At 36.9% G+C, this 25,966-nt stretch overlaps 2 protein-coding genes across 4 annotated transcripts in view; both read left to right on the forward strand.

Moving 5' to 3' along the window:
* Positions 1-25,966, forward strand: part of PPP2R3A (protein phosphatase 2 regulatory subunit B''alpha) — a 200,844-nt gene that overhangs the window by 170,049 nt on the left and 4,829 nt on the right. For all 3 annotated transcript variants that reach the window (XM_021069482.2, XM_021069483.2, XM_021069486.2), the window contains 3 exons: positions 938-1,113; positions 1,941-2,059; positions 3,945-4,051. In XM_021069482.2, coding sequence (XP_020925141.2) covers positions 938-1,113; positions 1,941-2,059; positions 3,945-4,051 — 402 coding nt within the window. The remainder of the gene's footprint in view (positions 1-937; positions 1,114-1,940; positions 2,060-3,944; positions 4,052-25,966) is intronic.
* Positions 1-25,966, forward strand: part of IL20RB (interleukin 20 receptor subunit beta) — a 991,209-nt gene that overhangs the window by 130,383 nt on the left and 834,860 nt on the right. The window lies entirely within an intron of this gene.

Genomic DNA, 25,966 nt, shown 5'->3' on the forward strand with positions numbered 1-25,966 from the left:
AATTCTGTAGCCAAAATATTGACACATTAGGGGTAGATAAAGGTGTTTTCAACAATCCAAGTGCTCTAAAAATGTACCTGCTATGCTTCCTTTTTTAGGAAGCTACTAGATGTGTTATACCAAACAAATTAAACCAAGAATGAGGAAATGTGAGATAGAAGAAACAGGAGAAAAGTGAAGAAGTCCCTTGGATGAAACTGTGAATCAGGCCCAAAAATTAGCCAGTTCAGATTAGAGTAGATCAGACAGAGCTGAGAAAGACATCAAGGAAATCTGATGGATAGAGTATCTAATGGGACTGATTATGGACATAGAAAACTGGCAGAGGTGTGGAGGTTGAATTAGTAACACGTCCCTGAAAACTAAGCAAATAAGAGATAAAAAAATACGTATGTTATAAACTCTGAATATTGGGTATTTTAACTATATTAAGTTGGAGGAGTCCCATGGTGGCCTAGCAGTTAAGGATCCAGCATTGTTGCTGCTGTGGCACAGGTTTGATCCCTGGCCTGGGAGCTTCCAAATGCTGTGGATGTGATCAAAAAAAAAAAAAAAAAAAAAAAAAAAAAGAAAGAAAAAAAGAAAAGAAAAGAATTTGGGAAGAGCATATGGGTAAGGTTGAATGAGTGGCAAAAGAACTGAAACTTCATCTTTCATAGTGTAAAATTAATCCTTAGTCCTTAAAACAGAAATATAAGAAAGGAGCAAAATAGTTATCTTGACTGAAATGTAAAGATAAAAATCAAAATAATCTGGTTTGGAAATGGTTCTGGGGAAAAGAAGAAGTCTCCATTTTCTATAATAAATTTTGTAAAACTATGTCTCAGTGTAAAGTATATACATATGTAACTTTTACTTTAAAAGAAACACAGTAACAAATCTGGGTGAATGAAAGACCTTTACCAGGCTGTTGCTAATTGGAGTCCTTATCTCCCAGCATTGAGTATTGGTTCCGATGCATGGACGTGGATGGGGATGGTGTACTCTCCATGTATGAGCTGGAATACTTCTACGAGGAACAGTGTGAACGGATGGAAGCCATGGGCATTGAGCCCTTGCCATTCCATGACTTGCTGTGCCAGATGCTTGACCTGGTCAAGCCAGCCAGTGATGGTAAGACCAAATAAAGAGCCCTCTGGACCGTTCACCTATGTAGCAGAGTAGGGGACATAATCCTGGACTGGACTGTTTAACTTCCCAGAGTCTTCCAAACAGGCTTTCCAAATACAAAAGTATTTAAGTTTCTCCTTTATTGTTAGCATAGAACCAACAATTGATGGTGAATTCTGCTTAAGAAATAGGCTTTTTCCATAGAAGCAGAAGGCAGATTAGGCAGATTCAACTGCCAGGGGCTGAGGGTTGAAGAAGGAAGGGGAGATGGAGTGGGACTGCTTGATGGGTACAGAGCTTTTTGGTGTGAAGAAAAATGCTGTGAATGTAGTAAAAGCCACTAAATTGTACCCTTTTAGAAGTGGTTTAAATGGTGAATTTTATGTGAATTTTACCGAAAGAAGAAAAGTAAGGGTTTGGGGTAGGGATTATTTTTGGGGGGCTTCTTTTGTTGGTTTTCTTTTAATGGCCACACTTACAGGCCAGGGAACACCAGATTCTTTAACCCACTGGGCTGGGGATCAAACCCCTGCCTCCTCAGCAACCTGGGCCACTGTAGTCCAACTCTTAACCCATTTCACCATAGTAGGAATGCCGGGTTTTTTGTTTTGTTGTTTTTTCTTTGCCTGCACTGGAGGCATGTGGAAGTTCCCAGGCCAGGGGTGGAACTCACACCACAGCAGCAACTCAAGCTGCTGGGCCACGGGAGAACTCCAGAAATAGGGTTTCTATAATCAAATAAGCATACGTGTGTACTTTTAAACTTCAGTAAAAGTTTTTTTCACTTGCCAATACAGATCTTGAAACTTACCAGATATGTTCTTACACAGGCAAAATAACTCTACGAGACCTGAAGAGATGCAGAATGGCTCACATCTTTTATGACACTTTCTTTAACCTGGAGAAATACTTAGACCATGAACAGAGAGATCCCTTTGCTGTCCAGAAGGTACCAGTATAATTTTAACTTCAATTTGAGGGCTGCAATATCAGGGGTTATATGCTACAGATAAAAATAGTCTCTGTCTACAGGAATCTTGGTATTTAAAGAGGTAACATTTAAAACATTTCATCACGTCCTGAAAAGAGACTAAAGGAGCTAGAGCACATCTCTTCCCACAGCTAATCGTCAAGTGTAGGTAACCTGCATCCCACCTATCACTGAGTGACATGTAGGGCCTGTGGTCTTCCATATACATTAAAAACTAGTTACAAAAAAAGTTTCAAAATATTTGTCTTTCTAATTTTTAAAAACTATTAAAAATAGGCACATCTGCATTAGAAAGTATACTGGGTTTGATTTAATTATACCATTGAATTTTCAGGATGACATGGTGAACAGCTTTCCCCATCATAATGAAACCTAGATGCTGTCCATGGTAGACAGCCTTCAGATAATGTTAAGACTTGTTCAGGTGTTAATGATCACTACACACAACAATCAGTTTGAAGCCATTCTGTAGCTGAAGAGAGATGAGCTGCCTTCCCCACACGCAAAGACCTGTGGACTCATAGAAAAGCCATGTCCCAAAAAAAGCAAAAACAAATAAAAAGCAGGATATCATCACTTCTCCTTCTGTTCCCCTGTTTAAAAAGTAAAAATTATATTGATAGCAAAGAACTGTTTCAGTTGAGTCCTTTAGGAGTACAACTACAGGAAACCTTCTTAGTCTTTTGTCTAACGCATGTTGCGTAACTGTTTAACCTAAATAGTAGTAAGAATACAAAGATTAGCCTCTAAAAATAAATACTTTGCAACTGAACTTGGGGCATATCAAGGTGCATTATCACTAGCCTGAAGTCAGTATTGTATTTCATTGAGTTTAAGATGCCCCACAATTTTATGCACCTTCAGGCAAGAAAAAACATTGCCAGTTTTAAGTGTAAAATTCATGCCAATTTCAGAGATGTTAAAGGGTGGGGTGAAGTTGTTAAATTGGATTAAATGTAGTAATTAACACACTGTGTGGTCAAAATTTGGGTGCTTGCATTCTTCTAGATGTAACTAACCTTACATCCTAGGACAATGCTAACTCAGTTTCATCAAGGAAAAACATCATTTTACCTGGAAGATATAATCCAAGATGCTGCCCATATTGTAGAAGGAAAAGAAAATATATGTCCTTTCCCCTGCTTTGTTTCTTTTACTTGTGTTATAAATTTTACTTTAAGTTTTTTACCTTTAAATTTTCCTTTTCTTTCTGAGAGACAGGAATTATCCATATTTGTTCTGACCTGCAAAGGACATCTTTAGTCAGAAGGTGCTCAGTAAACTCCAGATACTGTGTTGAAGAGACAGACACTGGTTATATAGAGATAATGCAATATATAAAGAAAAGCTACATAGAGATGAAAAAAGACAGAAGAGCAAAAGGCGGCAACCAAGCATGTACAGTATAGTGAAGGAAATGAGTGGGGGAGAGAAGGGCTGTTTCCAAGAAAAGAACACAGATGACATGGTATTGAGCTAGCTTTGAAAGAATAAAATTTTCCAGAGGAAGAGATGGTACATTTCAGGTGAGCATATACAAACCACAAGTCACTGGAGATACCCTCTATGCATAGTGCCAGAAAAGGGGCTAGAGAAAAGTTTGTGATTATAAGGCTAAAGAATCAGACCTAAACAGTCTAGCTCCTGAACAGGACCTTATCATTCTGTGATTCAGGGTATAGAAAATCATTTTACGAGTGTTACTTTAGCATCTCTTTTAAAATGTTTAATGAAACATTTTTGAGCTAGGTCATCACAAGTGTTTTATATCACTGAAAAAACCTATCTCCAGTTCTTCGTCTCTGATTATTTTGTTTCCTGTGGCTGTCCTCTTCCCAATTAGGATGTTGAGAATGATGGTCCTGAGCCTTCCGACTGGGACAGGTTTGCTGCTGAGGAATATGAGACCCTTGTAGCAGAGGAGTCTGCCCAAGCACAGTTCCAGGAAGGGTGAGTGAGTCTCCCTGTGTCTTGTACAACTTTTGTTAACAGGGGTAACCATATCGGTAATATTAGGACCACCTTAAAACATCAAGCTAGTAATCCTTTCCTATTTTTACCATTTTTGAGTATCATAAAAATGAGTGATTTTAACCAACTTCAGTTAAATATTTTCCCCAGCAATCTTCTCTTCCCTTCTTCAGCTTATTTCCTGAAAAGTATCCTTATGTCCCACTGCCTTTAACGGAGTTGTATCTTTCACTGGAAACTAAGATCATTGTGCAGTCATACTACTTTGTTAGGGATAGTAGGAAACCCTATAAATACAGGAGGAGGCTAAGCCTAAAGTAGCTGAAGATCTTTTAAGTAATAAAGATAATGTTTAAAACAAATTTTTATCAGACATAGTTTTCTTCATTCAACCCAGAGCAAAAAAGTAACATTTATAAAGGATTTATAATAGTGTATAGTTCCATAAAGAGACCATGATAAGAAATTAAATTTTTTCCAAGACATTTCAATAACTTTATAGCTTGCTGACTTTTTTCATCTTCTAGCAGCTCCTTTAATGGTTCCTTTAATTCTTGTTTAGTCATTGTTTCTCTAAGGCTCTCAATCCTTATTATTAATGTAATGCTTTTTTTTTTCTTTTTTTTGGTCTTTTTGCCTTTTCTAGGGCCACTTCTGCGGCATATGGAGATTCCCAGGCTAGGAGTCTAATCGGAGCTGTAGCCACCGGCCTATGCCAGAGTCACAGCAACGCGGGATCCGAGCCGCTTCTGCAACCTACACCACAGGGATCAAACCCACAACCTCATGGTTCCTTGTCAGATTCATTAACCACTGTGCCATGACGGGAACTCCTGTAATGCATTTTTTGAATAGGCAGTATATTAATTTGATTTAATACTCAAATAAACAAAAGAATACAGAGTAAATTTCCTATTACCCAGTTCTTCCCAGAAGCAACCACTGTTATCATTTTGTGTGCCCTTCCAAAAACACTCTATCCTTCTCCCTCCCATACATTCTCACACTCTTTCACACACACACACACACACATATACACATACATATGTGTTTCCCTTATACAAGATGAGTAAGTTTCTGTTATACAAGATGAATAAGCTCTGGAGATCTTCTGTACAACATAGTCCCTATAGTTAAAACATGGTAGGAGTTCCCACTGTGGCACAGCAGGTTAGGTATACTGGCATTGTCTCTGTGGCAGTGTGGTTTGAATCCCTGGCCTGGTGCAGTGGGTTAAAGGTCCAGCATTGCTGCAGCTGTGGTGTAGTTTGCAGCTGCAGCTTGGATTTGATCCCTAGCCTGGGAACTTCCATATGCTGCGAGTGCAGCCAAAAAAGACAAAAAACAAGAACAAAATCATGATGTTGTGCACTTTAAAGTATGGTAAGAAGATAAATCTCAAGTGTGCCTGCAGAAGTAAAAAAACACACCAGGAAATGTTTGGAAGTAATGGATACATTTGGTGCCTGGTGGTGACATCACAGAGTATATACATAGATCTAAACTCATTAAGATATATTCATTAAATGTGTACAGTTTTTTGTTTCAAACTTCAATAAAGCTAAAAACAATAACAAATATTGGGAGAATAGCATGGTGAACCAAATACTTGTATTTTATGATCACTGAGATATAAATGAGGCATCACAATACTCTGGAGGCCCTGAGTGTTTGAAAAAAAGTAATTAAAGATTAACTGAAAATTGGAGAAAAAACTAAACCAATAAGTTGGAGATTATTCCATAAATATATTTAATGGATTCCTAAGTCTTTTATAGCTGCATAATATTCTACTGTATAAGTTATACTATTATTTTATATTCCTGTGTTCACAGACATTATAATGAAAATAGTGAGGGCATTCCCATTGTGGCACAGCAGATATAAATCTGACTAGTATCCATGAGGATGCGGGTTTAATCCCTGGCCTCACTCAGTGGGTCAGGGATCCAGCGTTGCCATGAGCTGTGATGTAGGTTGCAGACGCAGCCTGGATCCAGCATTGCTGTGGCTGTGGCATAGGCAGGCAGCTACAGCTCTGATTCAGCCCCTAGCCTGGGAACTTCCATATGCCGTGGTATGGCCCTAAAAAGAAGAAAAAATAAAGGAAACAGTGAAATATTAGAAATACAACATTGCAAATGAATAATCTTATATACATGTTATTTTATACATATATGGGATAAATTTCTAATTTGTAGCAAATAGGTAGCAACTTCCAAAGACACAGGATTTTAGAGAACCAACAGGAATTGATGCAGACACTCACAACTAGCAATGGTGGGGGTGGGTGCATTTCATCCCTAGGCCTAAAAGGACAAGAAGATGAAACCGTTACCAGAACCCAAAGAGAGCAGCTATATGGAGAGGTCTCCTCATAGGACTTAAGACCTTCAGTAATGGGATTTGGCCAATGTATGGCAACCCAGCTGAGAGACAGCTGCTAGAATGTAGAACTTCATTCTCATATCCTTCAGCATCCTGTGGGTGCTTCTCCTTGGCTTCCACCCAGAAATTAGAAGACAAGAGGGCCCACTGATGTGGTCCATTTGGGTCACCCTCCTGGGGCACAGAGCCAGGGGGAGAGGAGATGAGGGATAAATAGAAACTATCTAGCTCAGTAGATAATATCAAACAGTTCTCCATAGAGATTGCACCGTTTTTACACTACCATTGTCTTGAGTATCTTTTTTGAGGCTACTGAAGAAGTCAGCACCAAACCACTTTCTTTAACTCAGAGATTTCCTTAGTATGCTTAGACACAAAACTGGGGTCTCATTTCTATGTCAAAGACCCAGAAGAAACCCTTAAAATCATTTGTCATTCATTATCTTAAGTGTGACTCCATCAGGAAAATAAAAGATAGGCAAGTGGATTTACAAGTATGATTTAAAGTTTTTTTATACTGAGCTTCATTAGTAGGAAATTGGTAAGTTTATTGATCTTATGAAGCAGTATCACTACTGTCAAGAACATGCACAGATGTTTAAAATAGTGAAAACTGGAGACAACCTAAGTATCTAATAGGAAGATTAATAAAATTATCCTACACAGACACAGTGCAATCCCATGAAACCATTAAAAATCAACTTGTGGATGTACACTTCTTGACTGTTAAAGAAAAACAGGGATGTGAAAGAAAGCTTTGAAAGATCAAAAGTACAACTGAATAGAAAAGGACAAAATAAAGTATCAGAAAGAAAATAGGTATGTATAAGGAGAACAAAAGGGATCTAACTTACATGCATTAGACAATACAGCAGTCGAAATTGTTCTTGAAATAAGACCTGAATCTGAAAGGTCATAAGTCACACCATATCTAAGAAGTGCTGATAATGACTGACCCATAGATGTTTGGTGAATTTAACAGATTTCAGAGTTCCCATCATGGCACAGTGGAAACGAGTCCAACTAGGAACCATGAGGTTGCAGGTTGGATCCCTGGCCTTGCTCAGCGGGTTAAGGATCCAGCGGTGCCATGAGCTGTGGTGTAAGTCACAGACGTGGCTTGGATCTGGCATGGCTGTCGCTGTGGCTGTGGTGTAGGCCGGCAGCTGTAGCTCCAATTCAACCCCTAGCCTGGGAACCTCCATATGGGTGCAGCCCTAAAAAGCAAAAAAAAAAAAAAACAGATTCCAAAGATAAATAAAAGTTTACTTTGGGAGCTTTTCTCATTTTTAAAAAATGCAGTTCATCAAACAGTGGGGTGGTGGGATCAGCCTTGCCTTAGATACCTTCCACAGTAAAAATGAATACTGGAAGATCATAAAACAATATTTATAACTTTCTCAGAAAAAGATATTCTGTACCCTAAAATTTTATACTAACCCAAGATGACATTCAAGCATGAAAACACAAATGAATATTTTCAAATATATAAGAACTGAAAAGAATAAAGTACTCATGAACTCTTTTTTAAAAAGGACATAATCATAAAACCAAGAGATGAACCAAAATAAAGAGCCCAGAGATGGAGCAGCCATGGTGGAAAAGAAATAGTCCAGTTACATGATAGAAGATAATATGAGAAAAAAATATATATATATGTATAACTGGGTCACTTTGCTATACAAAGGAAATTGATAGGACATTGCGAATCAACTATAACAAATAATGTTTTAAAAAAGAAATAGAAAAAAATCCAGTTAAATATAAAAGGATAAAAATCAAACATAATATTCTGGAAAAAATAATATAACTGAAAGTGGGGTGTAGAGAGAAGGAAGAAATATATATGTAACATCCTAGAAATAATTTTAAGATTGGCAATTAGAGAGGAGGAAGAAAATATATGTGTAAGTTTCATTAGCAGGGCCTCAACACTACCCTCTAAAATTGAGAAGTCAAGTTAAGATTTTAAGACAATGAATTAAAATACACACTTGGAAAACCAAAGCCAGAGTCTAAATATTCTAATTTAATCAGAAAACATGACACATAAAAAAGAAAAACAGAGACCATACAGCATACACTGAAGATGACAGAACTAAAACAAATACTTTTAGATCAGTGAATGTAAGGGGAACAAACTCACTTATTAAAAGGGTTCACTTACAGAATGAAAACAAAGGTTGAATTTAAAAATACATGAACACCCCAAAAAAAGTTATCTTGATAACATCAGATTTTTGAAGCAGAAACTCCTAAGGATATGTAGAAGAGGGTCACTTTGCTGTAACCAGAAAAGAAAAAAAAAAAAAAAGAGGGAAATTAAAACCTGTTATTTGCAGCCATCATAAAATGTTCCCTGAAAATAGATATCTTTGTGCTTTTATTGTCCATAAACCATTTACAAAATACATATTAGTCCACAAACAAAACTTCAGTGGACTTCTAAAAAATAACAATAATACAGACTAGCTTCTCATTTCAAGGAGGTAAACAAAAGCATCCTATAATTTCGAGTCTCTCATACTATAAAAATAAATACAGTGAACCTCTTAAAGTAAGAGAAACTTTCAGTGGACTAAAGGAAGGAAAGCAGATGGAATCAGATTTAAGTGGGAGCCAACAGCTTAGGTTCTATGCAGGAGGATGCAGAAGATAATTGCCACAGATAAAGACAGCAGTTAGGAATGATCCATACCTTAATTTGACTGAAACCAAGAGGGAGACCAGAAAAATCATCCAAGTAGGTGAACCCTATACAGCCCATCCTGCCCCCCAAAGGAAAGACAAAGCAGCAAATATGGAATCTTGGAGCAGCATGGCCTATCCCCTGCCCCCCTAATCTCAGTGAAAACACTAGCAACCCCACACTGCTCTCTCCTAAGCAGCCAGCGCAGAGACAACAGCCTTTTCCCTCCCATATAGTAAAATGGATAGATATCAAATGATTGACAAATAACAATAAGGTACTCAAACAAATGGAAGAACTTTCAAGCCTGGAAGGAGACACACTACAGCAAATAGAACAAGACACCAAAATGGGAGTATTTACTATTTTTAGAGAAATGAGAGAATATTACAGTCCTTTTTTTTTTTTTTTTTTTTTTTTTTTTTTGGTCTTTTTGCCTTTTCTAGGGCTACTCTCGTGGCATATGGAGGTTCCCCGGCTAGGGGTCGAATTGGAGCTGTAGCTGATGGCCTACACCAGAGCCACAGCAACTCGGGATCCGAGCCGCATCTGCAACCTACACCACAGCTCATGGTGTCAGGTCCCCAACCCACTGAGCAAGGCCAGGGACCAAACCCGCAACCTCATGGTTCCTAGTCAGATTTGTTAACCACTGCGCCACAACGGGAACTCCGAGAATATCACAGTCTTGGAGTAATACTGACAAGTATCTTGGAAACGAAAAAAAAAAAAAATGAAAAAACACAATTATTGGGATAAAAAGCAGAATGGATATATCTGAAAAGGAGTTAAGAAATCCTTCTGGAAACCAGTAGAAATAATAGCCAGATAATTTCCGGAATTTTATCTGTTTCAACAAATGAAAATATATACAGAAACAGGAATCCACAAATTTTTCTCTGACCAGGTAGTAAATATTTTAGGCTTTTCAGGTCTATGTCACAATTACTTAGCTCTGTCATTGTGATATGAAAGTAGCTATAATATATAAATGAATGTCACTATGTTTTGATAAAAATTTAATAGTAGGAGTTCCCATCCTGGTGCAGCAGAAACGAATCCGACTAGGAACCATGAGGTTGCAGTTTCGATCCCTGGCCTCGCTCAGTGGGTTAAGGATCTGGCGTTGCTGTGGCATAGGCCGGCAGCTATAGCTCTGATTAGACCCCTAGCCTGGGAACCTCCATATGCTATGGGTGCGGCCCTCAAAAAACAAACAAAAAAAATTTAATAGTAGACACTGAGATATTAACTTCAGATCATTTTCACATACCATGATTTTTTTTTTTTTAATTTTAAAAGGTAAAACCATTCTTAGCTCATGGGCTGCACCAAAACAGGTGGTGAGACAGATCTGGCCCACAGCTTGTAGTTTCCAAGTTGCTGTACTAGAGTGAAATTTCTGAAAATAAGAAAGGGAAGAACTGAAAAGAGAAAGAAAAAAGATTACCCACAATGTAAACACAAAAAGAAATTGAGCATTTCGTTGACATACTGAAAAGAAGATGACTTTGTATTTTTTTTTTTTTTTTGTCTTTTTAGGACCACACCCACAGCATAAGGTTCCCAGGCTAGGGGTCAAATTGTAGCTAAAGCCACCAGCCTATACCACAGCCATAGCAACGTGGGATCTGAGCCATGTCTGCGACCTAAACCACAGTTCACCACAACGCCGGATCCTTAACCCACTGAGCGAGGCCAGGGATTGAACCTGTGTCCTCATGGATCCTAGTCGTGTTTGTTAACTGCTGAGCTATGATGAGAACTCCAAGAAAATAACTTTGAACCTTGAATTCTGCTCCTAATTTAAATGTGAGGTCCAGATAAAGACATTTTTTAGACATTCAGGAATGCAAAATGTTTACCACCCACAAACTATCTCTGATGGAAATATTAAAGGATATTCTTCAGCAAGAAGATAAATAGATCCTAGAGTAATGGTGGGAATGCAAGAAGCAATCATGAGCAACAAAATTAGTAAAATTTATTCTTAGAATTAGATAAGTATTGATTATAAATACCATTAACGTAGTTAAAGAAGGTCAGGCTAATAACTACTATGAATCTTTATTAGAGTGGAGAATATAGACACAGATAAATTTATATTTTTCTAAAATCGAGTAGAGTTAAAGCATGTCTGTTAAAAATGTTAAGCTGCACACAGGTCACGATGCAGCTCCCATCTGGCATTGTTGGGGCTGTGGTGTAGGCCTGAACCTGCAGCTCAGATTTGACCCCTAGCTCAGCAACTTCCATGTGCCACAGGAGAAGCCCTAAAGAGGAAGAAAAAAATGTTAAGGTCAGGGGAAGTTCCCTTGTGGTACAGTGGGTTAAGGATCCAGCATTGTGACAGCAGTGGCACAGGTCACAACTGAAGCACAGGTTTGATCCCTGGCTTGGGAAGTTACACATGCCACAACTGTGGCGGAAAAAAAGTTGAAGTCACTAAAACTAAATGGAAAACTTTTGAATCCATAGATATTAACTAGAAAAAAATTGTAAAAAAAAAAATTCAATCTATTAAAAGGTATTTTAACCAGTATTCTTTTGGTGAGAAGTGACTTTAACTCAAATTGGCGTAAGGGGAAAGAAAAAAAACACATTGGTAGAAAGGAAATATTAAAGGATATTCTATATTGGCTTATAGCACTAAAAAGTCTATGGGTATATTGACTTTAGAGACAGACGACTTTCTCTTTCATCTTTTAGATAATGCTTTTCTTTTATTCTTTCCCTCTTCAGCAAGTTTTTTAATATATGGTAGCAAGATGATCACCTAACAGCTTCAAGTTAAAGAGGAAATCTCTTTCCCATAAGGTCCAACAAAAGCCCAGGATTTGTTGGCTCTAATTGGCTTGGTTTGGGTCCAGTCCCTGAAACCACTCCTTAAGTAGTTAGTCCTAGAACTAAGCTTGGACAGGAGTCAAGTTTATCCAAACCATGTGTTTTCCCCCAGGAAAATTTGGGAAATTTGAAAATATGGCCCCCAAAAAGGGAAATACTATACTGTAAAGAAACAACAGATGTCCACCTCAGTTAAGAAAGGAGACAAAAAGACAAAGACAGTACAAAATAAATGGCCAGAATTAAGTCCAGGTATGCATCACAAAACTCAGAGTGGATTAAAAATCTAACTGTATACTATTCTTTAGATTCATACCAAATACAGAGGGAATAGTCAAATGAATAGTAAACAAGAAGAAATCAGATATGTCAGTGTTAATGAGACAAACAGAATTGAGAGCTTTAAAAGAAATTTATTGGATTTCTCTTGTGGTACAGTGGGTTAAGGATCTGGCGTTGTCACTGCAGCAGCTCAGGTCACCACTGTGCCTCGGGTTCAATCACTGGCCCAGGAACTTCCACATGCCACAGGTGTGGCCACAAAAGCAAAACAAAAAATTAAATAAAAATAAATTTATCAATATTTCATCAGTTGGCCAAGAAAGTAAGTTATGAAATTTGTGCAATATATAAAACAAATTAATAGAAATACAAGGAAAAACTGACAATTTCATCGTCAAATAAAACCCAACTAATCAAACAAGCCAAAAAGTTAATAAAGAATATAGAATTAGTAAACTTTCATAGAGGTACTCAAAAGTATCCACCAAACACACATGGAACCATCACAAAACTTCCTATTTACTAAGGCACAAGGAAATTGCAGTAATTTTTTTAAATTATTAGCATACAGCCCACATATGTCATTTAAAATGTAACTTGAGGGGTTCGTACTGTAGCATAGTAGGTTAAGAATCTGGCTGCAGTGGCTTGGGTCACTGAAGAGGGTCGTATTTGATCCCCAGCCTGGCACAGTGGGTTAAGGATCCGGCACTGCAGTGTAGATCACAGCTGCAGCTCAGATTCAACGCCTGGCCCAGGAACTTCCATATGCTACAGGTGTGGTCATTTAAAAAAAAAAGAAAAAAAATTGTGGCATTCCCATCGTGGCGCAGCAGAAACGAATCTGACTAGGAACCATGAGGTTGCGGGTTTGATCCCTGGCCTCGCTCAGTGAGTTAAGGATCCGGCGTTGCCATGAGCTGTGGTGTAGGTCACAGATGCAGCTCAGATCCTGCATTGCTGTGGCTGTGGTGTAGGCTGGCAGCTGTAGCTCCGATTAGACCCCTAGCCTGGGAACCTCCATATGCCCCACAGGTGCGGCCCTAAAAAAAGCAAAAATAAATAAATAAAATTGTAACCTGAAAAAAATGCATGTATCTGCAAAGTTTAAAATAGAATTTTGAAAATTTTTATCTTAAAATAGCTGAATCAAAATATAAATTACAGTTTTTTAAGGACCAAGCAATGAAAGCATTATATTAAAATATGGGATACGGACAAGGGAAAATCTGTAACCTGTAGACGGAAATAAATGAACTAGGGTATCATCTCAAGATACATGAAAAAGGATGACAAAATAGACCCAAGTAAAGTACATGAAGAAGTTAGACAACTGTATTTAAACAAAAATAAATCTATTAATTTATACATATATCCACAAAGTATATGCCAAGCACTATTCTAAATATTTTAATCATTGGGTGTTCACAAAAACCCTATTTTGTAGATGTTGTTATTCCCTATTTTACAGATATTAAAACTGAAGATTAATTTGTCAAATTAAAAGATTAATTTGTCAAATCTACCTATATATATAAAAGAATACATTATAAATAGGTGGGTTTTATCCCAGGATTGCAACAGTGGTTCAACTTTACAAAATCTGTCATTAACAGTTTAAAGAAGGAGATATATATATATATAAATTTGAAGGCATGTGGTAAAATTTATTTTCTGGCTTGGAAAAAACTGTAAAACTAAGCAAACTTAAGAGCACCTCCTTAATTGTTAAGGGGCATTATATCCCATACCCCAGAAATAACAAGTTAAAAATATAATAGGGAAAAAAATCCTATTTGTGATATCAAGAAAAAGACTTAAAAACATGAAGTTCCCTTGTGGCACCGTGGGTTAAGTGCAACGTTGTCACTGTAGCAGCTTGGGTTGCTGCTGTGGTGTGGGTTTGATCCCTGGCCCAGGAATTTCCACATGCTGTGGGTGTGACCAATTTTATATGATAAAATATAAAATTTCTCCAAAAGTTATAAAAATCATTCGCCATGTTAATATTAATTTAATTTGATATAATTCCCCAAAATATTTTGCAAAACTTGATCAGCTAATTCAGAAAGTCACAGTAAACAATAAATACAAAAGAACTGCAGTTAAGTTCTGAAAAGAAACAAAGGTATGATGAGGCACAGGAGATGTGTACTATAAAGCCCTAGTAATAAAACTCAGTATAGAATGCATGCCAAAAGAGAAGATTTATTCATGGCAATGTGCATGGTATGATAAAGATAGTCTTAAATGTGTCAAGAAAACACTGACTAGTCATTAAAATGTTGGCTGTCTTAGTGAGGGGAAAAAAATACATATTAAACAAATACCTGCATGCAAATAGACTTTAAAAGCAAAAAAAGCGATGGAAGAAACTTATACGAAAATTATTTATAGATCTGAGTATATTAAAAAGTAAATTTTTATCACAGTCAAAAAGCAGACAAATTGGGTTGAATCATCGGATTAATAATAATCTTTCATAAATTGGACTCTTCAAAATCAACAGTTAAGAACATGAATATTAGCCAACTCTAAAACATCAAAAGATAGAAATTTCATCCAGAGATAACAATGAAAATTTCCACTTCACCAACAATTAAAATGTAATGGCCAAATATAACAATTTTAAATCTATCTGTACCTAAAAACAAAGCCCTAAAATACATGAAATGAAAATTGCCAGACACTTAAAATAGTTGGAGATTTCAACACTCCTCTTCCAGTAATTGGTAAAACTAGAGACAATCAGTAAGGATACAGAAGACTTGAACAACACAGTATATTTGATCTAATCAATATGTACACTCCACAAAAATAACAGTAAACATACATTTTTCTCAAGTGCACATGGAACTGCTTCAAGATAGACCATATGTTAGGTGAATAAAACATGATTCAATAAATTCATGATTCAATAAATTCAAATTTATTATAATAGTATAAAGTATGTTGTCTGACCATAATATAATTAAATTACAACTCAATAACAGAAGGAAATCTGGGAAACTCAGAATGTTTGGAAGTTAAACTGCACACTTCTAAAGACACACAGGTCAAAGAAGACACTCCAGGGAAATTTATATTATCTTGAAAAGAATGAAAATAAAAGAACATATGAAAATGTATGGGGTGCAGTTAAAGCAGTGCTTACAGGAGTATTTATGGCCCAGAAAGTTCTAACATCAGTAATATAAGCTTCTACCTTAAGAAGCTAGAAAAACGAAGAGCCAACCAGATCCAAAATAAGTAAAAAGAAATAATAAAGATCAGAGTAGAAATCTACAAAATAGAAAATAGGAAAATGTTGAAAGAACTGATGAAGCCAAAAGTTAGGTCTTTGGAAATATTTTTTTTTTTTTTAAAGATAAACCTTTAGCTAGACTGGGGTGTAGGAGAGGAGGAAGAGAAACTACGTAAATTAAAATCAGAAATGAGGACAGATGCATCACTAGAGACCCCATGTAACTTAAAATAACCATGAAGGAATATTATGACTTTATCCATATAAATTTCACATCTTCAGTGACATGGGACAAATCCTCAAAAAAACTCAAATGGCCAAAACCAGCTCAAGAAGAAATAGAAAATCAGGCTAGACTATATCAAGATACTGAGTAAGTTAAGTTTTCCCCAAAAGAAAAGTCAAGATCCAGATGGTTTCAGTGCCAAATTCTGACAAATATTTAAGGGCAGTATTGACACAACATTGTAAATCAACTATAATTTTAAAGAATCAAAAAGTATTTAAGAAAAAAATAATGCCAATATTTCATTAATCCTTTTGGGAAATAATAGAACACTTCTAAACTTATTTTAGAAAGTCAGTGTTACCCTGATACCAAAGCCAAAGATATCACAGGAAATAAAAACTACAAACCAGTATCCCTCATGAACATCGATATAAAACTTTTTACAAAATATTAGCTTATCAAATCTAGCAACATATAAAAAAGATTATGCCTAAGTGGTTTACCTTATATTATATATATATTATATCTATGTAGGGTTTACCCCAAGAATGGAAGGCTGGCTTAACATCTGAAAATCTGTTAATGTAATACATCATATTAATATAATAAAGGACAAAACATACATGATCATTTCCATAGACACCAAAAAAGCACCTGACAGAATCCAGCATTCATTCACAATAACTCTTACCCAATTAAGGACAGAAGGGAACTTCTTTAACCTGATAAAGGCATCTATAATTAACATCATACTTAGGGTGAAAAAACTGAATGCCGGAGTTCCCGTCGTGGCGCAGTGGTTAACGAATCCGACTAGGAACCATGAGGTTGCGGGTTCGGTCCCTGCCCTTGCTCAGTGGGTTAACGATCCGGCGTTGCCGTGAGCTGTGGTGTAGGTTGCAGACGCGGCTCGGATCCCGCGTTGCTGTGGCTCTGGCGTAGGCCGGTGGCTACAGCTCCGATTCAACCCCTAGCCTGGGAACCTCCATATGCCGCGGGAGCGGCCCAAGAAATAGCAACAACAATAACAACAACAACAAAAAAGACAAAAAAAAAAAAAAAAAAAAAACTGAATGCCTTTCCACTAAGATCAGCAACAAGGCAAGGATGTTTCTGTTCCTCACCATTTCTACTCAACATTGTGACGGAGGGGTTTTATACTGTGCATTAAGACAAGAAAAAGACATTAAAAGTCTATTCCTAGATTATATGTCCTTTAAGTAGAAAATACTAAGAAATCTGCATAAAAGCTACCAGAACTAATAAATGAGTTACCAAGTCTCAGAATACAAGCTCAATATAGAAAAGTCAGCTGTATTTCCATGTACTAGCAGTGAATAATCAAATAGTGAAATTCAAATAAAAATAATTCTATTCACAATAGCATCAAAAAGAAAAAGCACTTGGGAATAAATATAACAAAAGAACTATAATACATGCAGAATGAAAACTGCAAAATAGTTCTGAGAGAAAATTAAAGAAGACCCAAATAAATAGAATTAGAAAGCCTAGCATCGTTAAAGTGTCCGTTCTCCTCAAATTGATCTAGATTTAACCCACTCCCTATCAAAATTCCTGCAGGCTTTTGTAAGAAAATTGGCAAACTGATCCTAAAATGTATACAGAAATGCAAGTGCCTAGAATAGACAAACACTTTGAAAAAAAAAAAAAAAAGTTGAAGGACCTAGACCACCTGATTTCAAAACTTACTATAAAGCAAACAATCAAGACACTGTTAAATTAAGTATACACAATCAATGAAACACTCTAGAAGTAGACACTCATATATAGTGCCAATTAATTTAATGATGCTGAAATAACTGGATGTTCATATGCATAAAAAAGAACTTCAATCCATATCTCACACTATATGCAAAAATAATTATCTGAAATGGAAGAGACCTAAATGTAAGAGCTGAAACCCTAAAGCTTCCAGAATAAAACATAGGAGAAACTCTGTATGAGTGACAATGGATTAGGCAAGAGCAATAAAAATATTGATAAATTGGACTTCCTTCAAAATTAAAAACTACTATTCTTTAAAGACACCATTAAGAAAATGAAAAAGAAACACTGGAAGAAAATATATCCAAAAAATCCTGATAAAGGACCCTAACCAGAATATATAAAGAACATTTACAGCTCAATAACAAAAACATAATCTAGTTTTTTAAATGGACAAAAGATGTGAATAGGAGTTTCCATCATGGCTCAGCAGTTAATGAACCCAACTAGCAACCATGAGGATGTGGGTTCGATCCCTGGCCTCACTTAGTGGGTTAAGGATCCAGTATTGCTGTGAGCTGTGGTGTAGATTGCAGATGCAGCTTGGATCCTGCCTTGCTGTGGCTGTGGCGTAGGCTGGCAGCTGCAGCTCTGATTTGAGCCCTAGCCTGGAAACTTCCATATGCCACATGTTCATCCCTAAAAAACAAACAACAACAACAACAACAACAAAAAGTAAATCAACATTTAACTAAAGAGGTACAAAGAACAAATAGGTATGTGAAAAGATGCTCTAGACCTTACATTAGAAAAGTATAAATTAAAACCACAGCCACTAGAACATCTAAAATCACCAGTTGGCAATGATGTGAAGAAGCTGGAACCTTCATACATTGGATTGATATGGATGTAAAATTATGTAAGCTCCTTAGAAATGTTTGGCAATTTTTTAAAAAGTTCAGATACACTAATATGAATCACCAGTTTCACTCCTAGGAATCTACCCAAGAGAAATGTCCCCTCCATCCCAACTTGTACATGAATGTTTATAGCAGCATTATTCAGAGTAGCCCAAAACTGGAAATAATCTAAATAACCACTAAACTGGTGAGCTGATAACAAAATATAGTATATCCATGTAATGGAATGCTCCAGAGCAGTTTTTACAAAGGGATGAACTACCAACAAATACAACATGGGTGAATCTCAAGCAAAGTGAAAGAAGATAGACAAAAAGAGTATATGCCAATCTGATTCCATTTATATGAAATTCTGGAAAATACTTTCTAATCTATTACAGGAAGCAAATCAGTGGTTACCTGGGGAAGGCAAAAGTGATTATAAAGGGTTATAAGGAAACTTTCATGGTTGGGAGGAAATGGATATTTTCATTGATTGATGTGATGCTTTTACAAGTATATACAAAAGTCAAAACTCATTGTACCCTTGAAATATAGGCAATTTATTCTATACCAATTGTACCTCAATAAATAAAAGAACTACTACTACATGCAACATGGATAAATCTCAAAAATAACATTCTACATGAAAGAAGCCAGACACTAAATACTACATATTATATGATTCCATTTATATGACATTTCTAGGAAAGGCAAAATTATAGAGCCAGAAAGTAGATCCGTGGTTGCCTAGTTCCAGGACTGAGAGTAGAAAGCGAATGCAAGCAAACACAGGGAGAGGAGGGGCAGATGGAGATGAAAGCATTCTAAAATTGGATTATGGTGATGGTTGCAAAATTATAAAAATTTAAAATGCATAAAACACTTAAAATCAGTGAATTCTATGCTATGTAAATTAAATAAAACTCATTAAAAAGCAAGAGCCGGAGTTCCTGTCGTGGCGCAGTGGCTAACGAATCCGACTAGGAACCATGAAGTTGCGGGTTCGGTCCCTGCCCTTGCTCAGTGGGTTGACGATCCGGCGTTGCCGTGAGCTGTGGTGTAGGCTGCAGACGCGGCTCGGATCCCACGTTGCTGTGGCCCTGGCGTAGGCCAGTGGCTACAGCTCCGATTCAACCCCTAGCCTGGGAACCTCCACATGCCGCAGGAGCGGCCCAAGAAATAGCAAAAAGACAAAAAAAAAAAAAAAAAAAAGCAAGAGCCCCCAAATTTTTAGCTTATTAAATTGGCAGCAATTTTTTAAAAGATATATTAATTCAATTAATGTTCGCATTCCTACTATATACTAAGCATTTTTGAACACAAGGACCCCTGCCCTGGAAAGGAAAATTAAAGTATCTTATTTGCTTTCTCATAGAAGAATCACATTGTAGTAACACCTCACTCTAGGGTCACTGTAAGTAAGATGGGTGTGGAGCTCCTGTTGCTAAAGCCTGAACTTATGCCATTTGACTCCCAATTCTAATTCTGGGTACCTATTGTAAATAATCAACAATTTAAATAGAACTGTTCTATCCAAACAGTTGGCATTGGTCATAAGTAATTCTAAAATAAAAAAAGTCAAAGCAACGCAAATGTATAATAATAGAAGTTAAATAAGTCATAATATCTTTGTGTCATGCAGACATTTAAATTCTGTGCTTGCACAAAAACATGGAGAAATCAAGGTTACAAAACTATGATATAATCTCATTAAAAACATGGTATCTGTATATACAAGCTAAATTAGGCTCCAAAAATCAACAGTGGTTAACTCTGGGCTGTGAGATTGCAAATAATTTGGTTTTTTATACAGCTCTGTAATTTATAAGGTGTGTATAATGAGCATATATTGCTTTCATAAACAGGAAAAAGTTATTTTTCTCCTTTGTTTATATAGGTAATATGTATTCACTGCATAAGAGTTAAAAAATGGAGATAAAAATTTTTACCTATCACTTGTGATAGAACATGATAGAATGAGAAAAAGAATGTATATATATGTATGACTGGGTCACTTTCCTATGCAACAGAAATTGGCAGAACATTATAAATTAACTATAATTTTTAAAAAATCTTTACCTAAAATCCACCACCCAGAGACACCTTGACTTAACCATGAAGGAGTATATCCTTCTAGACATTTCTTTGCAAACAGATAAGTAATTTGTTTTACAAAAATGGAATATACTACATGTTGTTATGTAACCTGCTTTAGAGGAAGAAGAAAATAGAGATAGCAGGTCTTAACACTTAGAAGTTAGTCTAAAAAGAAAAGAAAACGATGGCAGCTAAAGAGAATAAATAATTGGCTCAAGCAAAAGTGTTTTTCTGGTTGTGATAGTGCTCAAAGAAGGTGCCAGTGTCTGTGGAGGGGAGAGAGGGGAGGCAAAAGGATGCAGACAGAGCACAGGTGAGGGGTCATGAGAGGAGATGCTGGGACCAGCTGTAGTGAAATTCAACCAGTGCATATGAGAGGCTTCTGCTGGACACCTATCCTCTCATGTTGTGGAAGATAAGGCCTACAAGAGAGCACATGTGGGTCATGAGATCCCAAGGGGAGGAGAAGCCTTACAACAGCCAGGACCTGTAGAGTGAGCACTAGGATGTCAACAAAGGAAAAGAAAGGCCTATTTACAATTGTTAATAGCTGACTGACATGGTTCAAAAGCAACGCCAGACCTAGAATTCCATGGCTGTCACCCAGGGCTTCATTTCAAGAGAAACTGCAAATAGGTCAGGGTGAGTTTGTCAAATATTTGAAGTTACCAGAATCAAATATTAGGGAGGAGGGATAGCAATAAAATGGAAAGAGCAGAAGCTTTGGAGCCAGACAGGTCTGGTTCTACCTACCACTTACCAGCTGGGCAGGTTATCTGACTCCTAGGGCTCAGTTTCAAAAGATACCAGCAACTACCTTCCAAAGTAGTTGTGAGAATCTAAGATAGTGTATGTAAACACTTGGTACATGGTTGAGACCTGACAAATAGTACTACGAGTAATACTCTCTGAAGAGGAAGGGATACAATATAACATCATGGTTAAAACAGAATTTGGAGTTAGACAAATTAAGTTCAAATCCTTGCTCTACCACTTAGTAGGCATCCAAACCTCAGCATCCCCTATAGAATGAGATACCACCTGCTGCCACACGGAGCTGTTTAAGGATTAAATAAGACAACGTATGTAATACCATTTTATGCCTTTAGGTATAGTACCTATGTAATCAATAAACAGTGGCTGTTATTACAACCACTTTGCTATTTAGCCACATTACATAACCTCTCAGAACTAGAATTTAGCCAGGTATAACATTAGTATTCCACTGCCTATTTTTGTTCCCTTCATTCCCAGGGCACAGAACATGGCACACAGTAAATATCTGTTGCATGAATGACAGGACTGTACTAAGAACTAGAAATAATGTATATAATGTATCTAACAGTGTCTGGCATATACATGCTGGGGAAAATGAACCTATATGTGTTTTCACTGGAACATGGGCTCCTCTAGGGCAAAACGTCTTGTTTTAGTCATCTTGTAGTACCAGAACCTGGCAGACCATTAAGGATGTAGGAGCTCCTCAGAAAATGTTTACTGAGGGGCACAGAAGGCAGCAGTAATCTAGCAGCCACCTCACTACCAGGATAACTGCAGGAACCCAGACAACCTGACTCTCCAAAAACAACTTCAAACTCTCCATCTACTTTACCATCTAACATCATTGGTCACCTCTGGGGCCTGTACCTCCTAATTTAAGGCTAGACTTAGGGAATGCCTTCAATAAATAACCCAGGGAGTTCCCATTGTGGCTCAGCAGTAATCAATCCAACTAGTATCCATGAGGACGCAGAACTGATCCCTGGCCTCACTCAGTGAATTAAAGAATCCGGCTTGCCATGAGCTGTGGTGGGTCACAAATGTGGCACGGATCCTGCATTGCTGTGGCTGTGGTGTAGGCCGGCAACTGCAGCTCTGATTCTACCCCTAGCCTGGGAACTTCCATATGCCGTGGGTGCAGCCCTAAATAAATAAATTAATTAAAAACCTTGAAATTAAAAAATAGGAGTTCCCTGATGGCCTAGTGGTTCAGGATCCGCCATTGTCACTGCTATGGCATAAGTCTGATCCCTGGTCCAGAAACTTCCACATGCCACGGATGTAGCCAAAAAATAAAAATAATACTAAGTAACCTAGTAATGACTCCATATTTCAGTGAGGTGAAAGGGAGACAAAGGCTTCCATAGACATGAGGCTGCAAACATTGTGAATTTATAACCACCTAGTACACAACATGATCACAGCACATGACAGCATTTGTATAAATTCAGCCAAAGTAAAATGAGTGGTGATAGGGGAAACTAGAAAGACAAGGCACCAGTTACATAAACCTCTTCAAGGAAAATGTGCCACCTATATGAAGATAACAGGTTATGACATCAAATGTATTTATAATCAACATTCTTAAGATTTCTGCAAAAGTTTAAAACTCCACAGATATCGTGAAAAGCTGAGTAAAAGGTCCTCCATGTTGCTGTCTTAAGAAACTGCAACCTGCAGTAACCAGAAACAAGCTTTTCTGCCAATATAACAAATACTTGACTACTTCGGATTTTTTGTTAAGTCTTTTTATGTTATCCTAAAACTACTTTTTTTCAGAATCTTCTGGTATTTTACCAACAGTTTTACATTTGATTAACCTAAACACAGTTTTCTTTTTTATTGAGTCTTTTTTATCTGATTAGTAGGGAAAGGCCTGCTGCAAAAAAAAAAAAAAAAAAATTGGAAAACATAACGAGATTAAAATCATCCTTGGTTCAGTCATCCAGAGATAACCATCATTTAGACTTTGATATATTTTTTAGACACTTAATGTTACTAGTGTGTTCAAAAACATGACTTTTAATGTTTCGGCATATTCTCTCAAGCAATAACACATCAATTTTCCCTATCATTGGACATTTAGATAATTTAGAAGAACTGTTTTCTACTGAATGTTTTTAAATCTGGCTTTTCCCTTATTAAATATAAACATATATTGAATTACTCATTCTATGAGATCTACATTTACTTCAGTCAGCAGTGGAAAATAAGACACTGTAGGCAAAAAAGGTCAGCCAAAAACCCACTAGAGCAATCTTCGAGAATGGTAGCTAGTGAGAATCAAGTCTGGAATAAGGAGTTGTGTGAAGCCTGACTGTCCTCGGTGAACTGGGAGAATTTAGCAGAAGAGCAGGAATAATGGGGGTGGGGCACATTTGAATATATATTGGGGCATAAATTATAATCTTACAAGTGAAATAGTTTTGAGTCATTATTTTAATAATGCTCAGTAAACAGAGAGCCTTTATATGAACCTGAAGTCAGTATGTTTTAACTTTTTTCTGCACTCAACAAATCAAAGCCCAGTTTTAATTTATTTCAGTATTCACTGGTACCTGCTTTAGGCCAGGCACTGTGGTGGTTGGTAATAAAACTGAATCAAGCCCTGTCTCTCCCTTCAAATTCACAACTACAATATATTTAATCTAAAATTTTTATACTATCTATATCCAAAAAAGAAAAAAAAGAATTAACAACTGATGGCTCATGACCTTGGAACTCCAAGAGATACTCAGCCATCAAAAATGAAGTAGGATCAACTTTCTGAGGCAGGAAAGTAGGTGGTGAACATCAGGAAATTTTAACAAAAGTCAAAGCAAAAGATTTTCTAGTTATTGAATGGGTCAACAAGGAAATTCTTTGAACCAAATAGCCAAATACTCCAAAGTATTTCACTTAATCCATTTTATATAAATGGCTTAACATACCTATTCTAACTTAAAAAAGTATAAAGGTAAAACTCATCCACTCCTATTTTTAAAGCACTATATGACTCCAAATTAAAGAACTATTTAACACATTATTCTATGCTTATAGCCAACAATATATATCTTAGATTTCCTCAGACAAGCCCTGAATCAAATAATTCTATCTCTTTGCCCCTATAAATAGTCAGAATCTCAAAATCAGAAATCAAACCACAACTCCCAAACAATAGCCTGAAACTGCATACAAATCCTTTGTCAGGCCACATATGTACCAGTCATTATTTCTGCTCATTCCAGCTATTACTACTTCCATCCCAGAATCTGCAGAAGTAGCCTTAATATTTTGCCCAGAAACTGCTCATATAAAAGAGGAAACATACATAGGAAAACAAGTTTCTAAAGGCTACCATATTGCTAGCAAAAATACAGGAGCTATTATTTTCCCTTATCCTAAAAAGACCATGTTACTACTAAGTTAAAGAATTTGTTCTCAATTTGATACCTAGGCTTTCTATATATAGTGAACTGTTTGTGAACTGTATGAGTTCTGCTTTAATCCTCTGACCATCGTCTACTCTTTTAAAAATGGCCAATTAAATTAATAGGGATTACCTCATAAAATAATCTTCATTTGAGCCCAGAGGAATCCCAGTGACCTACAAGTAAACCTGAAAGTTGTCAGTTAGAAGCAATCAGTAAACATGCTCCCTCAGGAATTCCTAAGGCTCTTACAGTTCTGACTTTGGTGACTTCAAAATGACTTCTGCACCCTCACTGTTTTACTGACTTCAGCCTTTCCCAGCAACTCAACACATCATTTTACAAGAGCATTAGGACATCATTTTTCATTCAACAATACATTTTAAGTACCTAGTGCCAGGCATTATTCTATAGCCCAAGGAAATTAGTTGAGTTACAAAATAGACACTTTACAGTCAAGTGGGGAGGACAGATATTTAATTTTATAATTATGAAAGAAGTAAACAAGGTAAAATTGAGAGGCTTGCAACTTAGGGTGCTGAGGGAAGACTTTGAGGTGATAGAAACCTAAAAGTTGAGACGGAAATAGGCAAAAAGTAGGGAGCAGAAATGTTCTCGGCAGAGGGAAAAATAGGTGCAGTGGCTCTGAGGCAGGAAACTGTGTTAAAGACATTTTTAAAAGTCAGTGTAGCTGGAGTACAGTGAGCAACAGAGGGAAGTGTGGCTGCAAAGACTAGCAGGGGCCAGATCATGTAGGGCCTGGAGGAGCTACTGAGGAGAGTTAAACAAGGTAGTGATGTAACCTGACTTACCTTTTTTGAAAATTACTCTGCTAGACTGGTAGAGGTGCAAGAACAAAGGCAGGGAGACAAATAAGGAAGCCATTACAAACCTCTAAATAAGAGATGGTGGGAGCTCAGTCACTCGAAATCAAGAACCTTTTAAGTGACATCTTAGATGAAAAGATGAGCACAAGTTAACCAGAGCAAGGCACTTCAGACAACTAAAAAATAAGTACTGTGGCATTAGGTCCCAAGAACATAACCTGTTCTGACACTGTAAACAGTCTGGTATGGCAGTTTCAAAGAGTATAGCAAAAGCAGGAAGACCAACTGTTAGAAAACTATTGCAGTAATCCATGTAAGAAAGTATATAGCATCCTGAAATAAATTAGCAGCAAAGAAGATGAACAGGTAGGACTGTATCCATGTGGTATTGAAAGTGGTAAAAGAAACTGGCTAGATTTGAAGAGGGAAGGGGAGAGGGAAAAACTTGGAATAACTAGGTTTATAGCTTTCAGTGAG

This window comes from Sus scrofa, chromosome 13, assembly GCF_054392235.1.
Source record: "Sus scrofa isolate SSC_HxYL_T2T_F1_AM1 chromosome 13, Sscrofa_HxYL_maternal_Yorkshire_Landrace_v2.0, whole genome shotgun sequence".
NCBI lineage: Eukaryota > Metazoa > Chordata > Mammalia > Artiodactyla > Suidae > Sus > Sus scrofa.